General features: G+C 46.8%; 1 protein-coding gene across 1 annotated transcript in view; it reads left to right on the top strand.

Moving 5' to 3' along the window:
- Positions 1 to 3,898, top strand: part of TBX5 (T-box transcription factor 5) — a 39,141-nt gene extending 35,243 nt beyond the window's left edge. Inside the window, exon 9 of the mRNA XM_050980732.1 lies at positions 1,874 to 3,898. Within this exon, the coding sequence (XP_050836689.1) occupies positions 1,874 to 2,451 (578 nt within the window). The 3' untranslated portion in view covers positions 2,452 to 3,898. The remainder of the gene's footprint in view (positions 1 to 1,873) is intronic.
- Positions 3,899 to 16,957: the final 13,059 nt, after the last annotated feature.

Raw genomic sequence — 16,957 nt, 5'->3', positions numbered from 1 at the left:
ACACAGTCCATAAAAGCTCCAGCTCAGGCTCTTCCTCCAGATGTACCTCCTGTCATGGAGCTGAGATCAGGAGAGAGGTTAGACCTGTGCCTCCAGCTTTTGGCTTTCAGGGCACCCCATCCTTTCCCCTGCTCCTACAAAATCTGGACCTGAGCTGGATTGAGGAGGATGACACATTCCTGCATCTCCCTGCTCATTGTTTCAGCTGGTTTCAAAAATGGGATGGAATTGCTCATTTCTCTCATCCTGCTTCCCACCCCAATGTACCGGGAAGGCAGAGGAGAACCTTGATTATCAGGGCTCTGCATTGCTGAGGTGAAGGAGCCAGGCTTTGCTGTTGTCAGGAAGAACAAAATGGGACTGTGGCTTTCCAGCTGAATTTATGCTATTACAGAGCCAAAGGCCACTGTGGGGATGTCCCTGGTGTCCCTCAGGACCTGCTCTTTGTGGGATTGTTGAACCAGGATGAACAGCAGCAGTTGTTCCAGCTGGATTGGAAGACCCCTTGGGTGGGAACAAGGGGTGACTTTACATGCAGCTTCCAGGAGAGCCCTCGTGGCTGTTCAGGGCAATAAGGGTTACAGGCATGTGTGTGTTTAGAAGAAACAAAAGATGCCTGCACTGCCCACCTGCCCCTCCTGAAGGTGTGACATGAGCATTCCCCTCAGAGCAGCCTGGCAGCAACACCTCTGTGCCTCTTGTGGGGCAGATCCTCTCAGTCCTCCATTCTGTGCAACTGTTTGGGGTTTGTTTCCCCACTGTACTTTGGGGGTGGAAAAAATTACAGCTCATGTTGGTGGAGAAAAATTGTAAAGGGTAACTTGTTCCAAATTTCTTTCAAATCTGACCCCTGTTCAAAGGGTGCAGCCAGGACAGCTCTAACCAAGTGGGATGTTTTCCTGCCCTCACCAGAAATCTTGTTTTTGAAGCAGCAGCAGCAGAAAAGTTAATCCATGTCAGAAAGCTCCCCTTCCCTTGCCACACTGTCCTTAAAATCTCTTGGTGAAGTGCTCATCCCTGGGAATTTTGCCATCCATTCCAGCAGAGCTGGATTTCATTTGATGACCCTGTGAATGAATAAATAAGTGCACATTCATTTGTTCATTTGGCCTCACCCTGGAGATTTCACCTAAATTGTTTATCTCCTTCCCTCTGCTGGCCTGGGATGCTGCAGGAAACAAAGGGCTCTGCAAGATGTGCCTTGTTGTTTCTAGCTGTGAAATTTACTTTTCTCCTTTGTTCCCCTTGGCTCCAGCACATGGCCCTGTGTGGATTTATGTGCCCACAGCCCTGTGTGGATTTATGTGCCCAGCTGCCTTGGCTCAGCTGAAGGCTGGGGCTGTCACACTCCAAATCTGATTGTCCCAACCGTGCCATCGCTGGTGCTGTCTTGGGAGGATTTTATTGTGATCTCCTTTTTTGTCTCTTTTTTATCATTTATATTCTATCATGGAAATATTTTGTTGTGAGGGATTTGAGTTGACAGCATCAGCTCTGAGCCTCCTGGGGCAGAGTGGGGATCCTGGTAGGTGCAGAGGTCACAGGCAGATGTTATTCCTCAGGTAAAAGTGGCAGCAGGAAGGAGATGGGGAGCATGTGAGGGGATCACCGAGCAAGATAAACCTCAGGATCCCTCCAGCATCTTGATTTTCCTCCCAGTGCTCCTGGCTAATCCCTTCCCCACTCTAGCAGAGAGGGCCAAGTGCGAGGCTTGGTTTCCAGAGGATAGATGAGATCAGTTCCAGGGAAATTATGGGGATTTACACCGAGGGAAGTGTCAGCTCGTCCTCAATAAAAGCAGGACTGCAGAGAGGGAGGTTCAGCCACGGGCACATTATCATTGGTGGCTACCAGGACTCTTCTCTCCCAACAGATGAGGAATGTTCCACCACCGAGCATCCCTACAAGAAGCCCTACATGGAAACCTCTCCAGCAGACGAGGACCCTTTCTACAGGTCCAGTTACCCTCAGCAGCAGGGACTGAACACGTCGTACAGGACTGAGTCGGCGCAGCGCCAGGCCTGCATGTACGCCAGCTCGGCGCCGCCCACGGAGCCCGTGCCCAGCCTGGAGGACATCAGCTGTAACACGTGGCCCAGCGTGCCCTCCTACAGCAGTTGCACAGTGTCTGCCATGCAGCCCATGGACAGGTTACCCTACCAGCATTTCTCTGCCCACTTCACCTCGGGGCCGCTCATGCCCCGCCTGGGCAGCGTGGCCAACCACACGTCGCCCCAAATCGCAGACACCCACAGCATGTTCCAGCACCAAAGCTCTCACCAGCCCATCGTGAGGCAGTGTGGACCTCAAACGGGCATCCAGTCCCCTCCCAGCAGCCTCCAGCCGGCGGAATTCCTGTATTCCCACGGCGTGCCTCGAACCCTGTCGCCCCACCAGTACCACTCGGTGCACGGCGTGGGGATGGTGCCAGAGTGGAGTGAGAACAGCTAACCAGGGGGGCAGGGAATGCCAGAGCCACGGGAAAATCCCAGCAAACGGGAGAAGGAGAAGGAAAAGAATCCCCCTGTTGATAACAAAGCGTTTTGCAAGACTCCTTGAAGTGAATGTTCACCGCTAGCACTCGAGAGGGACGGACACTGACCGAAACCAGGCTGCAAGCATCGGCCTCGCTGGGACTTGCCCTGACCCCTCTTTGTTTTCTTTTGTTCCAAAAGAAAAGCCAACAGCCCAGCACACTTCTGTCCCTCCACGGTCCCACCCAGTTTGTGTTGCTGCCACCACCCTTGTCCCCCCCCGCCCTCCTGCTCTTTTTGTTCTCCAAGGGACACCAAACTCCTGCTGCCTTTCTCACCACGGTCAGAATGCTTGAACAAGAACAATTAGGATGTTACTTTTTTTTTTTTTTTTTTTTTTTGTGGTGTTGATGTTGACAATGTTATATAATAAATAATAATATATATTTTTTCTTTCCATTTTCTAAGAAAAAAAAAAAAAAAGAAAAAGACACCGTCCCTTTTTGCCAAGGGTGGATTTTGGAGTGGTGTGTTTCTTTTTTTTTTTTTTTTTTTTTTTTTTAGTTAGTGTTATCTTTACTTTTCAACAGAAAGAGGTACTGAGAACCCCCAAATAAATAAATCCAGTACCTACCTCACCCAGGCATTGTACCAAGAGTGAAATTACTCCCACAGGGAGCTGTTTCCTTACAAATTCCCCAAAATTGTCTCCAGGAATCATTCCATAAACCATCCCCTCATCTCCTTTCCCACTTGTAATTCTCTCACTTCTCTCCCTTCCTATCTCCTGGTCTTTCCTGGTCCCTCAGCCATCTCTGACAGAAGCATGGGGTTATTTCCAAGCTTGCAAACATCCCCAGCTTGAGTCCTGCTGGATTTTTGGCAGCATGTGGAAAGCCAGGCTCTGAGCCAGCTGCCACAGGGGGAGAGGGGGGAGAGGATTCAGACACTGAGAGGAAAAAGTTTGCTCACCAAAATGATGATGACGCTTGTTTGCAATCCCAGTTTTCATTTTCTCCTGTGTTCCTTTGCTTCCTCTCCAAAAGAAAAAGGAAAAAAAAAAAAAAAAGGGATATCAGTCTGGGTGTGTGAAGTGAGATATTAAATAAATGTGTTTAAAAGGGGCAGAAAGTGATCATGAGAGGCTGGGAGTGGTGGAGGCAAAAAGAGAAGGAAAAGCAAAATTGTGCAAGGAAAAATGTCTACTGCAGAATATTTCAGGTGTAAAATTTCCTGGTCCTATTTATTTATACGTGGGAGTTCCAATAACTCCAAGGATGTCACAAAAGCAGCTGATTCCAAGAGGTTCAAATTTTTATTGAAATGGAAGTTTGCTTTCTTTTCTTCTTTTTTTTTTTTCCTCTCCAAGCTGTGCACACTCTATATAATTTACATATATTTTTAATTAAAAGTAATTCTAATTAACTAAAGAGGTATACCTGCGTGTCAGCCTCTGGGAATGCGGGTGGGAATGTGTGGGAATTCTGATCTGGGAGGGAATACAGACAAGTACCCAAAGCCATGGAGCTAAGGAGAAAAAAATAATCCAACCTAGCTGTGCTCTCCCATTTTTGTGTGCCAATTTATGGCTAATAAATGCCACACACTCTCAATGGCAAGGGGGTGCCCACCTATTTTTAATGTATTTTGGGGTTTGGGGTGGATTTACCTGATTTTTTTTTTTTTTTGCTTCTACTTGATGCCTATAATTGAATTTTTATTGATTTCTGCTGTAGCAGAGGAGGTGCAGCATCCTCAGGGGGAGGCAGGGATGGGCTGAGCTTGGGGCTGTGGCCTTGTCTGCTCCACAGCTGCCTGGGTCCCCCTGGGCCCTGCTCTCCTGGGGTCACCTGCCCATCAAGGCACATCTCAAAGTGACCTTGGTGGGTGCTGGGGTGGCATTGGGAATGCCCAGTGAGGTGGAACTTCCCCCCTGTCCCCAGGGAAGTGAGGCTGGTGGGAGGTGTTTGGCCCAGGGGAGGTGTGGGGTTGTGTCCAAGCCTTGGTGAAGGAGGGGAGATGCTTTGGGAAATGAAAACCAGGTGGGACAATCAGCTCCAGAGCAATGATGAGATTGTAGTTGGGAAGCCAAACAGAAAGGTTGGCTCTGTGGGGCTGCTGAGCCAGGATCACGGCAGGAAGAGCTTGGAAGGAGCCCAGGAGGTGTCCCCAGCCTGGAGCAGGATCACGGCAGGAAGAGCTTGGAAGGAGCCCAGGATGTGTCCCCAGCCTGGAGCAGGATCACGGCAGGAAGAGCTGAGGAGATGTCCTCAGGCTGGGCCAGGATCACCTCAGGAAGAGCTTGGAAGGAGCCCAGGAGGTGTCCCCAGCCTGGAGGAGGATCACCTCAGGAAGAGCTTGGAAGGAGCCCAGGAGGTGTCCCCAGCCTGGAGCAGGATCACTGCAGGAAGAGCTTGGAAGGAGCCCAGGAGGTGTCCCCAGCCTGTCCAGGATCCCCAGAGGAAGAGCATGGCCAGGTGCTGGGAAGGAGCTGAGGATGTGTCCCCAGCCTGTCCCACATGGGAGGGACACCAAGGGACACCCTGCAAAGGCAGCAGGATTGTTGGGGACACAGAAAGAGGGGTTGGCTGAAGAGGTGTTTAAAAGATGGTTTATTGCAAAATCAGTCTCCAGGAAGGGTGAGACTGCAAGGTTGTCACACCCAAACATCACTTTAGAAGCCCTACATCAGAGGCCTTGCATCAGAAGCTGTTATAATTCTAATTACAATGTCTTCTATAAATTTCTTATCCAACCAGCACCTTCCATAAAGCTTGCTGACATCCTCATTACCAATTGCTAATTGCTAAGTTTTATATGATTTACCCCAATGCATCTTTTTCTATCCAATCATATAACTCTACAAAAACTAATTGCTGTATCTTCTACTTTTTATCAAATCTATAATAAGTCCTGTTGCTAAACTTTAATTGTATTCTACTATCTTGCTTAGCATATTTATTCACTTGTATGAGGTCCATACCTACTTGCTTAAAACATATTTCTGCTTAAACTACAAATCTTTATTCTTATTTTGTGTCTGTTTCACTAGTCTGTTCTCAAGCTCCAAGCCTTCTGCAAGGTCTTAGGTCAAACACTGCATCCATCTCTATCTCTGAGCTTGTATGCTGGAGCCTTGGGAGCTTTCTGTGCTTGCATTTCCCACCCAGGATCAGGAGGGCCACTCCACAGAGATATTCCCACCTTGCTGTCCCAGGGATGTGGGGCACGGGGCCTTCTGGGCCTCTCCCAGCACTGCCTCCAATAAAACTTTCTTTCTTTGGATGTCTGCTTTTACTGTTTCATGCTTGCAAAACATTTTGTGATTGTTGGGTCAGACACAGCCAAAATGTGATGCTGGAGCTCGCTCTGGGTATCAACATTTGTGGGCAGAAGGAGATGCAGGCTGGATCCTCAGTTCTTGCAAAGCTTTTTGTCTGCATGCAGCCACCCCCAGGGAATCCCCCAAACGTTGCATTAAATCACACAGAACATGCAGGGCTCCAAGATTGATGAGTAAATTGCATTTTGAGTTGAGGAACACAACAATTACACTCTATTTAGCTGTCACCCACGTTGTCCTTTCCCAGCTTGGCTGTCCCACTGCTGACCATGCAATCATCTAATCCCCACCAAGTGATTCCCATGTCATTAGAGGGGCTGTGGTTACCCTGTAAGCAAAGAGGTCTCCCCAGAAATGCCTGCCAGGCATCTCAAAGAGGATTAAGGAAAACTAAACTCCCATGGAAAATTACTTCTTAGGCATTGGGAGGGAAGGCTCAAGCTTCCAATTCCACTCATTTCCTCAGAGCGCCTCAGGTTTGGGGTTTGGCTCTTTGGGGTTATGCTGAGATTCTGTGATGGGGTTTGGGGTTGGAAAACCAGGCAGACCCCTGAGGATCCAGCCTTGTGGAGCCACGTTGGTGTGAGGAGCAGGGAGGCCATCAGTGGCAGAATCATCACTTGTCACATGTCGCTGTAGGACACGAAATAACACGACACAGACACGCAGCTCTCACACGGTAAAAAAAGAATTTTTAATTTCTGACACTGACATTTATAGGTTTCCAAAAGTGACAGTGGGTTGGAGGGTGACAGTGCCACCTCTCCAATGACACTGGAAAAACCAACAGTCCATCAGATTTCTCCTCCTCCAGAAAAGAATGCAAAACAATGAGTGATTTACAGAAGGTGTGTGAGAAAGTTCATTACAAGAATGTAAACATCAGAAGGCTTAGAAAAACTTCAAAAATCAGGGCGACAGTCACAGCAGTAAAATCTGGGATCAAGGCAAAGAAAAGGTGGTGGGAGGAACCAATGCAGCCTTTCTCTCCCCTTTTGAAGGAGTTTTTCAGCGTGGCATTTCCATAGGGCAATTCCAGTTCCATGGGTAGAACTGGGAGCAGTCAGGACGTGAAGGGAAAAGGTGATCCCAGCCTGGATGTGGATGTGCCTGCTCTACATCGAGCTTCTGCCTTTCCCCAGGTGGTTCAAAACAACACCAGGAGCTGTCAAGAAGAGGGTTGTCCACTCCCTCTGATTGTGATTTCATGTCCCAAAGAGCCTGATGTGATTTCTTTGATTTCTTTTCTTATGGATTTATTTCTTAGCCAAGAACAGTAATGCTGGTGATAATAAACAGCAAAATTAGGGGGAAAATGACATTTGTCAGTGGAGGAACTGGACAAAAGAGCTTGCAAAATTCACCCTATTCAGAACTCAGCTGGCAATTATTCTGTGTGAGGGTGGTGAGGCCCTGGCACAGGGTGCCCAATGAAGCCCCTGGATCCCTGGCAGTGCCCAAGGCCAGGCTGAACAGGGCTGGGAGGCACTGGGATGGTGGAAGGTGTCCCTGCCTGTGGCAGGGGTGGCACTGGATGGACTTTAAGGTCCCTTCCCACACAAACCATTCCATGATTCTTTATTAAGAAGCCCTGAAACTTGAGGAGGACCATCCCCAACCAATCCTCTGGTGGTTTCCATAAACCCCACTGAGGGTGTTGGGGCTGGGCTGGGGCTGGGCTGCTCCTGCTCCAGGCCTGGGGACAGAGATGATGGAACCAGAGTCCAGGAGAGCTGCACCCCGGGGTGAGGAGGGACCTGGGCTCCAAAGGGAGCTCCAGAGGAGGAGGAGAGCTGCTGAGGTGGGAGAGAAGGCAGTGGAGACCCCTCCTCCCCATGAGCAGGGAATCTGGTGAGGAGAGGAGCCGTGGAACATCAGCAGGCAGAAGGCAAACTGGCCTTCAGGGATGAAGCAGAATAAACAGGGGCAGGCTGAGCAATTCCTCAGAGCATGAAACCCAACCCATGCTGAGAACACCTTTGAAAGAGTGAGCAGCAACTCCAGCCTGTGGTCACAATGCTGCTTTTCCAGCTGCCTCCCTGGGCTCAAACACTCCCTGCCAGGTACCTGGGGAGGATTGTGATGCCCTGAGAGGCACAGAGAGCTCTTTGTCTGCCCCTAGCAATCACTCCACATTTCAGGTTTCACCAGCCACAGTGCTGGGTGGGTTTTGAGATGGCTTTTTCCCCACCAGCAGCCCCCAAACCTGTGCTGGTGAAGCTTTTCCTACAAGCAGGGATGCTTGGAAGGGACAAAGCCACCCCTCTGCTGCTCAGGCTGCTCCCACAGCAGAGCCAACCTCCCAAAAATTGCTGTTGTGCCTCGAGGGCTGAGGGAAAAAAACATCCCAAAGCCTCAGGATTCTTGTCCATAAATCCAGCCCACAATATCATAGATTTTACAGTGCTGCCAACTCTGACAATTTTATGATGGGTCTCATGTGATTTGCAAAAGTGTGGTTTCGTTTTTTCTCTTAAAATTTCCAGCTCCTGGACACCAGTGAAAATATGAGGTTCTCAAAGGATTCTGAGTCTTTCTCCCACTGCCCTGGGACCAAACAAAAATCTAAAGATTTTTTTGTTTGGTTTTAGAACATACTGTGAAGTTGGAAATTTTACTGGAGAGAAAAAGTGAGGCAGAGGAACCATGACTTGGGAGGTGGAGCTCATCATGGGCCAAAAAATATTTAGATTTGGGGCCTTTAAATTTGTTTGTTTGCTTTTTAAATTTACTTTTCTCTGTTAAAGTCAATGCCTTTGCTGTGTTATTTTTGAGTAATAAAAACAACAAAGTTGAAGTGAGTAGCAAATGTTCAGAGAGTGTTTTGAATAAATTCCCACCCCCAAAGAGGGGCAATCCTTCATTCACATTTAGATTTTACTCCTTCAATATGTCCAAGGGAATTTTCCAACCTGAAGTCAATTCAGAGGGATGTGTTTCACTTGAACCCATCACACCCAGGGGCTCCAGCATCTGAGGCTGAGGTTTAGAGGAGGTTTTGCATCAGCTCCTTGTAGAGATTCTGTTGGGAGCACAAGTGAGTAGAAGGGAAAGAAAAGGGTGTGGTGAGAATATGGGAATTGGTGACTGTGGATGTCACCTGGGCACTGCTCTCACTCAGGGGTGTTTGCTGCTACTAGAGCCTGAAGAAATGAGCTCTAACCTGCCTCAGGGAAAAAATGGGGCTTGAATTATGAACAGAAAGTACAAGCTGGGAGGGAGGAAGAGGCAAACACCTGCAGCAGTGCATGGTGAACCCTCTAACAGCAAGGGACTGAGGGCTTGGGGGTACCTGTACCCATAAATGGGGTTTTGTTGTGCAAGATAATAATAATAATAATAATAATAATAATAATAATAATAATAATAATAATAATAATAATAATAATAATAATAATAATAATAATAATAATAGTACTACTATTATTTGATGCCTCTGGGAATCTCAGAGATGCTTCATTTTTGGCATAAAATATTGCTGCTGGCCACCTCAGCATCCCAACTTGGTGGTCAGCTGGAAAGAGTATTCAAAGAAGGAATAAAACAAGGGGAAGTCAGGAACCAAAAAGGGTCAACTCATTCTTAGCTGTGTTATAATAGAGATACTATATATTTTACTATTATTTCATAATAATAAAAAAGAGATAATATATTTAATAGAATATATAACTTAATAATTACTAATAATGATAATATTCAAAACAATATATAGTAGGATCTGATATGATACAATACAATGTAATATAATGTAATGTAATGTAATGTAATGTAATGTAATTGTAATGTAATGTAATGTAATGTAATGTAATGTAATGTAATATATATATAATATAATATAATATAATATAATATAATATAATATAATATAATATAATATAATATAATATAATATAATATAATATAATATAATATAATATAATATATAGGATTTAAATAATAATTTTAGATCTCCAGTATTTCCCCACAGTCTTCCAGGCACAGGGGTTCAGTCTGTGCCTTTACTTGAAGGTTTTTACCCACAATGAAGGGAGCTCTGGGTCTGAGCAGGATGATCACCATCCCAGAGCATTTCTGAGCCTGATACAGGATCATTTTTAAAATTGGTTTGTTTGGATCCTTGTTCAACTGACACATCTGTTAATAAAGTACAGGAAAATCTTTAGGGATGTCCTTTGTCCCCAGGTCGTGGCAGCTTTTAGGGTTTTCTAACAGCTTGATCAGTTATTGCTGGATGGGGGCAGAACCCCTGGGGATCACTAGCTGAACCCTGCTCTTTCCAGGAGGACAGAATTCCAGGAGAATTTCAGGACAGGTAACTCTGAGCTGCAGCAGGCTGGGATGGGACAGTAGCTAAATATAACCTAAATTAGGGCTTCACCTGGACGGTTTGGGAGCCAGGAAAAGTTGGACAGGCACTATTTAAAGAATGAATCGGCTGGAGAAACTCTCCAAGCTCAATGGCATTTCACTGAGGACCCTCAACGTTCAACCTGAAATTCTTCTGGGTTTTTCTTGAAGGTGGTTGAATTTTGCTTGATAATGTCCTAAAAGACAACTGCAGAGGCCCATTTCTCGAGGAAATTTAGCTGCTCCTAACTGAAAAGGGTGTGGTGAGAATATGGGAATTGGTGACTGTGGATGTCACCTGGTGGTTTTATCCATCAGTCTTGTCCAAAGCCAAGCTGCTACTGAGAATTCCACCAGGAATATTCTTTTAGATAAATGGGCCCATGCAGAGCTAGGTCAGAGAAAAAAGTCATGTGGGGTTTTTTAAAATGCTTTTTTTTGGTTAATCCATCCTGATGAAGTTCAGTGCAGCAGAGATGTATTAATTGAACGCTGTGCTGTGGGGATCTGCTCTCCTTCAGGACAGAAGAGTGGCATAGCAGGGGAATAAGTGATTTGTACATTAGGGATAATAGAAAGCACAGCCATTGTCCAGACCTGGCTTGTGCAACTCACTTGGGATTCCATCAGAGACATGATCCTTGCCTGGAGGAGAGGGATTAAATGGTAGGATAAAAGGAATAGAATGGCAAAGCCAGGAAAACCCCCCCAGAGCCCAGCAAGAGACAAGCAAACGCTGCTCTCTCCTCACACTTCGGAGTGACCCTGGCAGGGAGATGCTCCCTTGATTCCCAACCTTTCCAAAGCACTCGTGGCAAGGAGCAGCTCTGTGGTGCCACGACCCTGAGCTGTCCCCTGCTCCCCTGGCTCGTGCTGGTGCTGAAGGGGCTCTTTCTCAGTGTCACTGATGGCCCTGACCTTTATGTTCAGCCGGTGCTGGAGCTCACTGGGGAGGGATCAGCCTGGGAGAGCTGGCACTGCTTCCTCCCCATCCACCTCCTGGCTTCCATGGCATGGAGAAATCCTCAAGCTACCTGCCTCCCTCCCTTGAAGCCAAGAGGCTGAGGGGAAATGGCAGAAAATCCCTTACATCACTGTGATTTTTGGAGGCATAAAAGCTTCTCTTTGAGAGCAAATACTTTTTTTTTTTTTCCCCTCCAACCCCCCCCTTCTCCTTCTCGTGGCATTAGGGCTCAAGAAATTCCTTGGAAAATAATTTGTCAAGGCCCTGCCTGATCAAAGACATATATAAAAGGACCCTTTTTTTTCAAGGGGAAAAACTCCCCCTCTGAGCTCAGAATGAATTGGCAATTCATTTACCAACTGTCAGATAAAGTAGCTCAATCCCTATCACGTCTTTAGCTGGAGCTGTGGCCAGAAGGAAGCAATTCCCGGCCCACTGTGCGTCCATGTTTGGGGTATGTTAGTGATTAGGGTATTCCTGCCTGGGGGATGCAGAAAGATATGACTCAGATTCACAAAAGAGCCATAAATCTCCCTCCTTTTATTCAAAATGTGTGTTTTATAGCCATTTCCTGGCCAATTTCTGCCTGGGATAAATATGTAACATATCTGTGTGTGTAGAGTTTTTAGGGCTGAGTGTTGGGCTTCCTCTCAAGAGCCAAGTGTCTGCTCAGAGCAGCAGAGAGCCATGCTCAAACTTTTCCTTTCATTCCCAGAAAATTTCCTTCGTTGAGCCTCAATTGCCTGTCCCAGTGGCACCTGCTCCTGCTCTCCTTGAGCTGTGGTCCCTGGAAAAGGACTGGGTGGGAGATGGGACCTGGAAAACCCCAAAAAGGTCATCCAGGCCCCAAGAGAGGATCTACCAGATTGGAAGGCCAATGTAGGGCTGAAGGAAAAGGCAGGAGGAGATGGACAGCAGGGCAGGAAAAGTCAAGGCAGGGATATTCCCCCAGCAGAAACACCCACTGGTGAGGTATTTTCGGGGTCCCCCGTGGCAGGAAGGAAATAAATCTGACTCCATGTTCTCAGAAGGCTAATTTATTATTTTATGGTATAATATTAAAGAATACTATACTAAACTATACTAAAGAATAGAGAAAGGATACACACAGAAGGCTTAACAAGATACTAATTAAAAACCTGAGTCCCAAAACAGCCTGACTGTGATTGGTCATTAAATTAAAATAATTCACATGTTGGATAAACAATCTCTAATTACAATATAAAGCAGCAAAACACAGGAGAAGCACATGAGATAAGAATTGTTTTCCTTTTTCTCTGAGGCTTCTCAGCTTCCCAGGAGCAGAAGCCAGGGCAAGAGGATTTTTCAGAAAATATGACAGTGACACAATACCTTTAACTGTGCCATCTTTTGGCACTGCTGGGCTGCAACCCTTCACTGAAATCAGCTGAAGTAGCTGAGAAATGCTCCCCAAGACCCATTTGCTCTTCTTTTTCAGCCAGAGGATGAGTTCCAGGAAGAAGGAAGAACAACAGGAACAACTCCTGGAGAGTAACAGCACTCAGCTTTTCCTCGGTGTCCTGCTCTTCCAAGTCACGCAGAAAGCTGATTCCCCTCACTAAAACAACAGGAAAACCCATCCTCTTTGCAGGAAAGCAGTAAATTTGGGGGTCTGGCATTGCTGGTACTTTATTTTTAGCTCTTCCTTCTAATCCTTTAAGCCTGGAGTTCCTTTCTGTTTCCTTTTCCCCTAAACCAGGAGCTGCAATCGCTTGGCCCTGGTTCAAAGTCTCAAAGCCAAGGGCAAAGCTCCCAGATCCCAGAGCAGTCTGTGAGGGGCCTAAGGTTTATCTCCTGCAGGGTTTGATCTCAAAGCTGCTGGAGCTGGTGGGAATCTCACCCCCAACCCTCAGGAGCTTTGTTCTGCCGTGCCCTCAAACATACCCAGCCTATCAGGCAGTACCCTGGGTGCACGTGCTGTTTAAAAATAACACCTGGGGCTGCAAAAACAGCCTCAAAATGCTCCCCAAACTTTGGCCCGAGGCTAGACTTGATCTCAGATACCCAGTGTGATGCCTTGAGTGGAAGATAAAGCCAGAAAAATGTGGATTAATGACAGAGGATGATGGGAATTTCTCCTAAAGGCAGGTGGCAGAGGAAAATAGCACTTGTTAGAGTGAGATTTGTGTTATAGCTGTGCTCAGGAGGGAGGCACTGCCAGGCTGCTCTTTTTCTGCTCTTTGCTGCTTCTCAGTGGTTTCTGGGGGCTTCACATTGCAGGTTTATCTCCTTCCAGGAGCCATTCCCACCAGGTGAATAATCCCAGGGCTCTCAGAGCCAGGAGATGTCGATTCCTTTGAATTCCCTCCCTCTGCTGGTCTTGGGGTCATTTATCAGCAGGGGAAAGAACTCCTGGAGATCCCCCAAACGCTGGGTTTAGCAATCCTCTACTTGAGGTGACACTTTGATTTCAAACAGGGAACCAGCAGATCTGAACCCTTCCACACAAGTGTCTCTCAGCTCTGCCCACAGCTTTCAGCTGAATTCCTTTTTTTTCTCCTCGTGGTATCTCCATTTCAGGCCCCCTCATGTAAACATTTCCAAGCACATGCTGGTTTGAACAATGATTCATCCTATTAAAGTCCAAGTGGCTCCTCACAGGATGCTTTCCAGAACTAGGCAATAGATATAAAAAGGGCAGGGACCACGACTTCCCTGGGCTATCTCAAGTGCCTGATACTTCAGACACAACAGGCTCAGCTGCAGAGGAGCTGGGATCTCTATTAAAGCTGCTTAGAAATAGCATTTATAGGGGTTTTTTTCCCCTCTAGGAAATCCTCTTTGTTCAAACATCCTAAACAGGCTCAGGTTGTTGGGGTTTCAGGCAGCTCCAGGGATGGTTCAAGCAGGGGTCTCATGTGAGAGGAGGGGAGTGGGATGTGACTTTGTGCACAGCAGGGTTTATTCTCAGCCAGAAAACAAAACAGTCAAGCTGAGAAACACCAATTTTCCAGCTTTTGACCCAAACTTTTGGTGTTCAATGGTTACAACACCAAAAAACTGCTTTTACCCTCCAATTTGTGCCACTTTTTGTGTTTTCCACAGCTGGGGAGGGCCTGGCTGGTTCCAGCTCAGCCCAGGAATTTGGGAAGCTCCTGGCTCTGTCTGGGCACCATCTGCAGCCCCAGAGAAGGTCCCTGGCTGTGCTCAAGCTCTTCCAGGGCCACTGGGCAGTGCCCCTGTGCCCAGGGGGCTGGGACAGCTCAGGTGCTGCCACAGGGATGTCCCAGAGCTCTGAGGGTTCTCCAGGAGCCTCTGGAGACAGGGAAAAGCCAGGGAGGGTGGACAAGGAGCATCCCTGGATCATATCTTGGCTTGGTTTTGTGGAAGACTCTCAAAGCTCTCTCAGGAATGGGGTGTTTTGGTACCACCTTGTGTGTTTAGGCAGAGAGGCTCAGGGATTTTGGGGGATGTCTCTGGGAGGTTTTCCAAGCATCCACGACCTTCACTGCCCGTCCCCTCTGCTGGCTGGACCTCAGCCAGCCCTGCATGGCTCTGTCAGGCTGCTGCTAAGCCTGAGCTCTTCCCTGAAATAGAAATTAAAAATGCTTTCATTGATTTTTTTGTTTTGTTTTTAAATGTTTTTTTTACAAGCTGAAATGGAGCAGGCGTGTTACAAACAGTGTGTTTTTCATGAGACACTTAAAAGCTAAAAAAAAAAAAAATTGTCCAGCAATGAAGCTATGACAAAATTAATCTTTTTCTTTACAAGATGATTCAATGCAGAGAAGAGTTTTATTTCTTCAGTGATTTATCAACTGTCTTCAAATAGACCAGGTAATTTAAGGTAAAAAATTATCATTCTGTTGAAAAATCACTTTTTCTTCCTGGAGAGTAAAAAGTGCTTCAAGAAGAAAAGCTTTCTCTGGGTACCAGGGAAGTGCTCCTGGAGATGTTGTGGAGACAGGGAAAAGTGAAGTGAGCTGACTTTATATATTTATATAAAGTATTTTAAGCTGTCTATAAAATATTTTTTTAATCTGCTTGATTGGTGGGCAACCAACCAGAGGTAGAGATGCCAACATGATATTTTTGAGGGGAGTTTCTAACTCATTAGACATTTGTAGAAGGTATCTATGGACCCTTGAGACTTCTGCAAAAATCAAATTGATAGCAGGACATTACCAGGGAGAAAAGAGAAAATCCAAAAGCCCTGAGCATGCTTTAAGGGGAAAAAAAATAATAGAATTTCCAGGAAAAGCCTCAAGATGCTGGTGGTGAGGTTGAGTGAGGGAACACCTGGGGAAGATTGATTAAGAGACAGCCAATGTGTGCCTGTGATTTATGAGGAGTGGGCCTGGCTTTAGTAGGAGTTTTTGGGAGATATTGCTGCTATGGTGCAGGACAGAGAGCTCCTGGATGCAATCGAGTTCCCAGACTGTCAAACATCACTTGATAAGGTTCCATGAGGGAGATTATTCACTCAGAGACGGGGAAACAGAGTAAGAGGTCAAAGAAGCTGTGGGGCAGAAACCTGCTTGGAGAATTCTCTCAGCACATCCAACTCAACACAAACACGTGTGGAAAAACAGAAATACAGATCTGTCTGTCTGTCCATCTAATCATTTACCTGAACCAGCCACTCCTGCTCCTCCTTCCTGGCAGCAGGGAGCAATTCCCTGTCCTTGAATCCTTCCTGCTTCAGCTGGCAGATTATTTTAGGGATTCGCTCCCTTTGAGTTTTGGGTTGGGTTTTTTTGCTCCCCTGTGTGTTGGATGGCAGAGCTGGGATCAGGGGGTGCTGCTGGGAGCTGCAGAGATCCATCCCTGCTCTTTTCAGTGCTTACACTGTGGCCAAGGCACTGAATTCCCTCTTTAAGATGTGATGAATAACCAGACCGTGCCTGAAGGATGCTTTAAGGAGCACACAGTGTTTTCCAGCTGGATAAAGACAGGCAGCAGATAAGAGAGGTTGATAGCTTTGGCTTTTGGGAGTGATCAATGGCCTCAAGATATGCCTTATAAATGTTGGCAAAATGAAGGACTTTGAGCATCCCTGGAGCTTGCAATGCTTGAGAGAGTGGAATGTGCAGCCCTACATGTGCTGCCTTTCGAATGGCTCAGTGGAGATTTCTGAAATGTAATCTCTGCCTTTATGTGTTTCCATGCCATTTGGAATTCTCTGGGGAATCAGGAGGGCTGGGCTGTGTTCCCTGTCCTTTGATAAGGCTGTATCTCTTGGAATTTCACTTTTGGAGGTGGAGGTTTGAGAGATGTGTGCAGAAGGGAGTGAGGCAGAGGCCAGCAGCTTTAGGGACTTCTGCTCTTCCTCCACACCAGGTACCTGCTGCTTCCTTCTCCTCTTCCTCCACACCAGGTACCTGCTGCTTCCTTCTGCTCTGCTCCCCAGAGCCTAAGCAATGAGAGCCCTTTAACTCCTGGTCAATAATCTCTCTTTTTGGCACAGAAATGAAGCCATCCAGTGAGACATCAGCATGGGTTTTAGGTCATATTGAAAAGCCAGGCTGGTAGGACAAAAGGGAAAAGGAGGAAGGCCTAAAGCTGCCTCATAAATCCCAGAAATCTTCTGATGCCTTCAGTTCCAAAGCTACAATGGGATAAAACCCACAGCTGGCAGGAGAATATGGGACAGTGCTTCCCTGGAGCAAGGAATCAGCTGGAACTTAGGCCAGACACACTTCTGGCATCACCTTGGCAAGACAAAAAAAGCCTGAGCCTGCCTTGGTTTGTGGTGGTGAGGGAGGGTCCCACTGCCCTATGAATTTTGATGGGGGTATCTAAAGCCCTAAATTGAAGTTTTCCATTTAGGAAGAGACTCCACATGGTCAATGGCCCATACTCACGTTG

This window comes from Serinus canaria, chromosome 15 (assembly GCF_022539315.1).
Source record: "Serinus canaria isolate serCan28SL12 chromosome 15, serCan2020, whole genome shotgun sequence".
In the NCBI taxonomy this organism is placed as follows: Eukaryota; Metazoa; Chordata; class Aves; order Passeriformes; family Fringillidae; genus Serinus; species Serinus canaria.
This window is presented reverse-complemented; position numbering and strand designations above follow the sequence as displayed.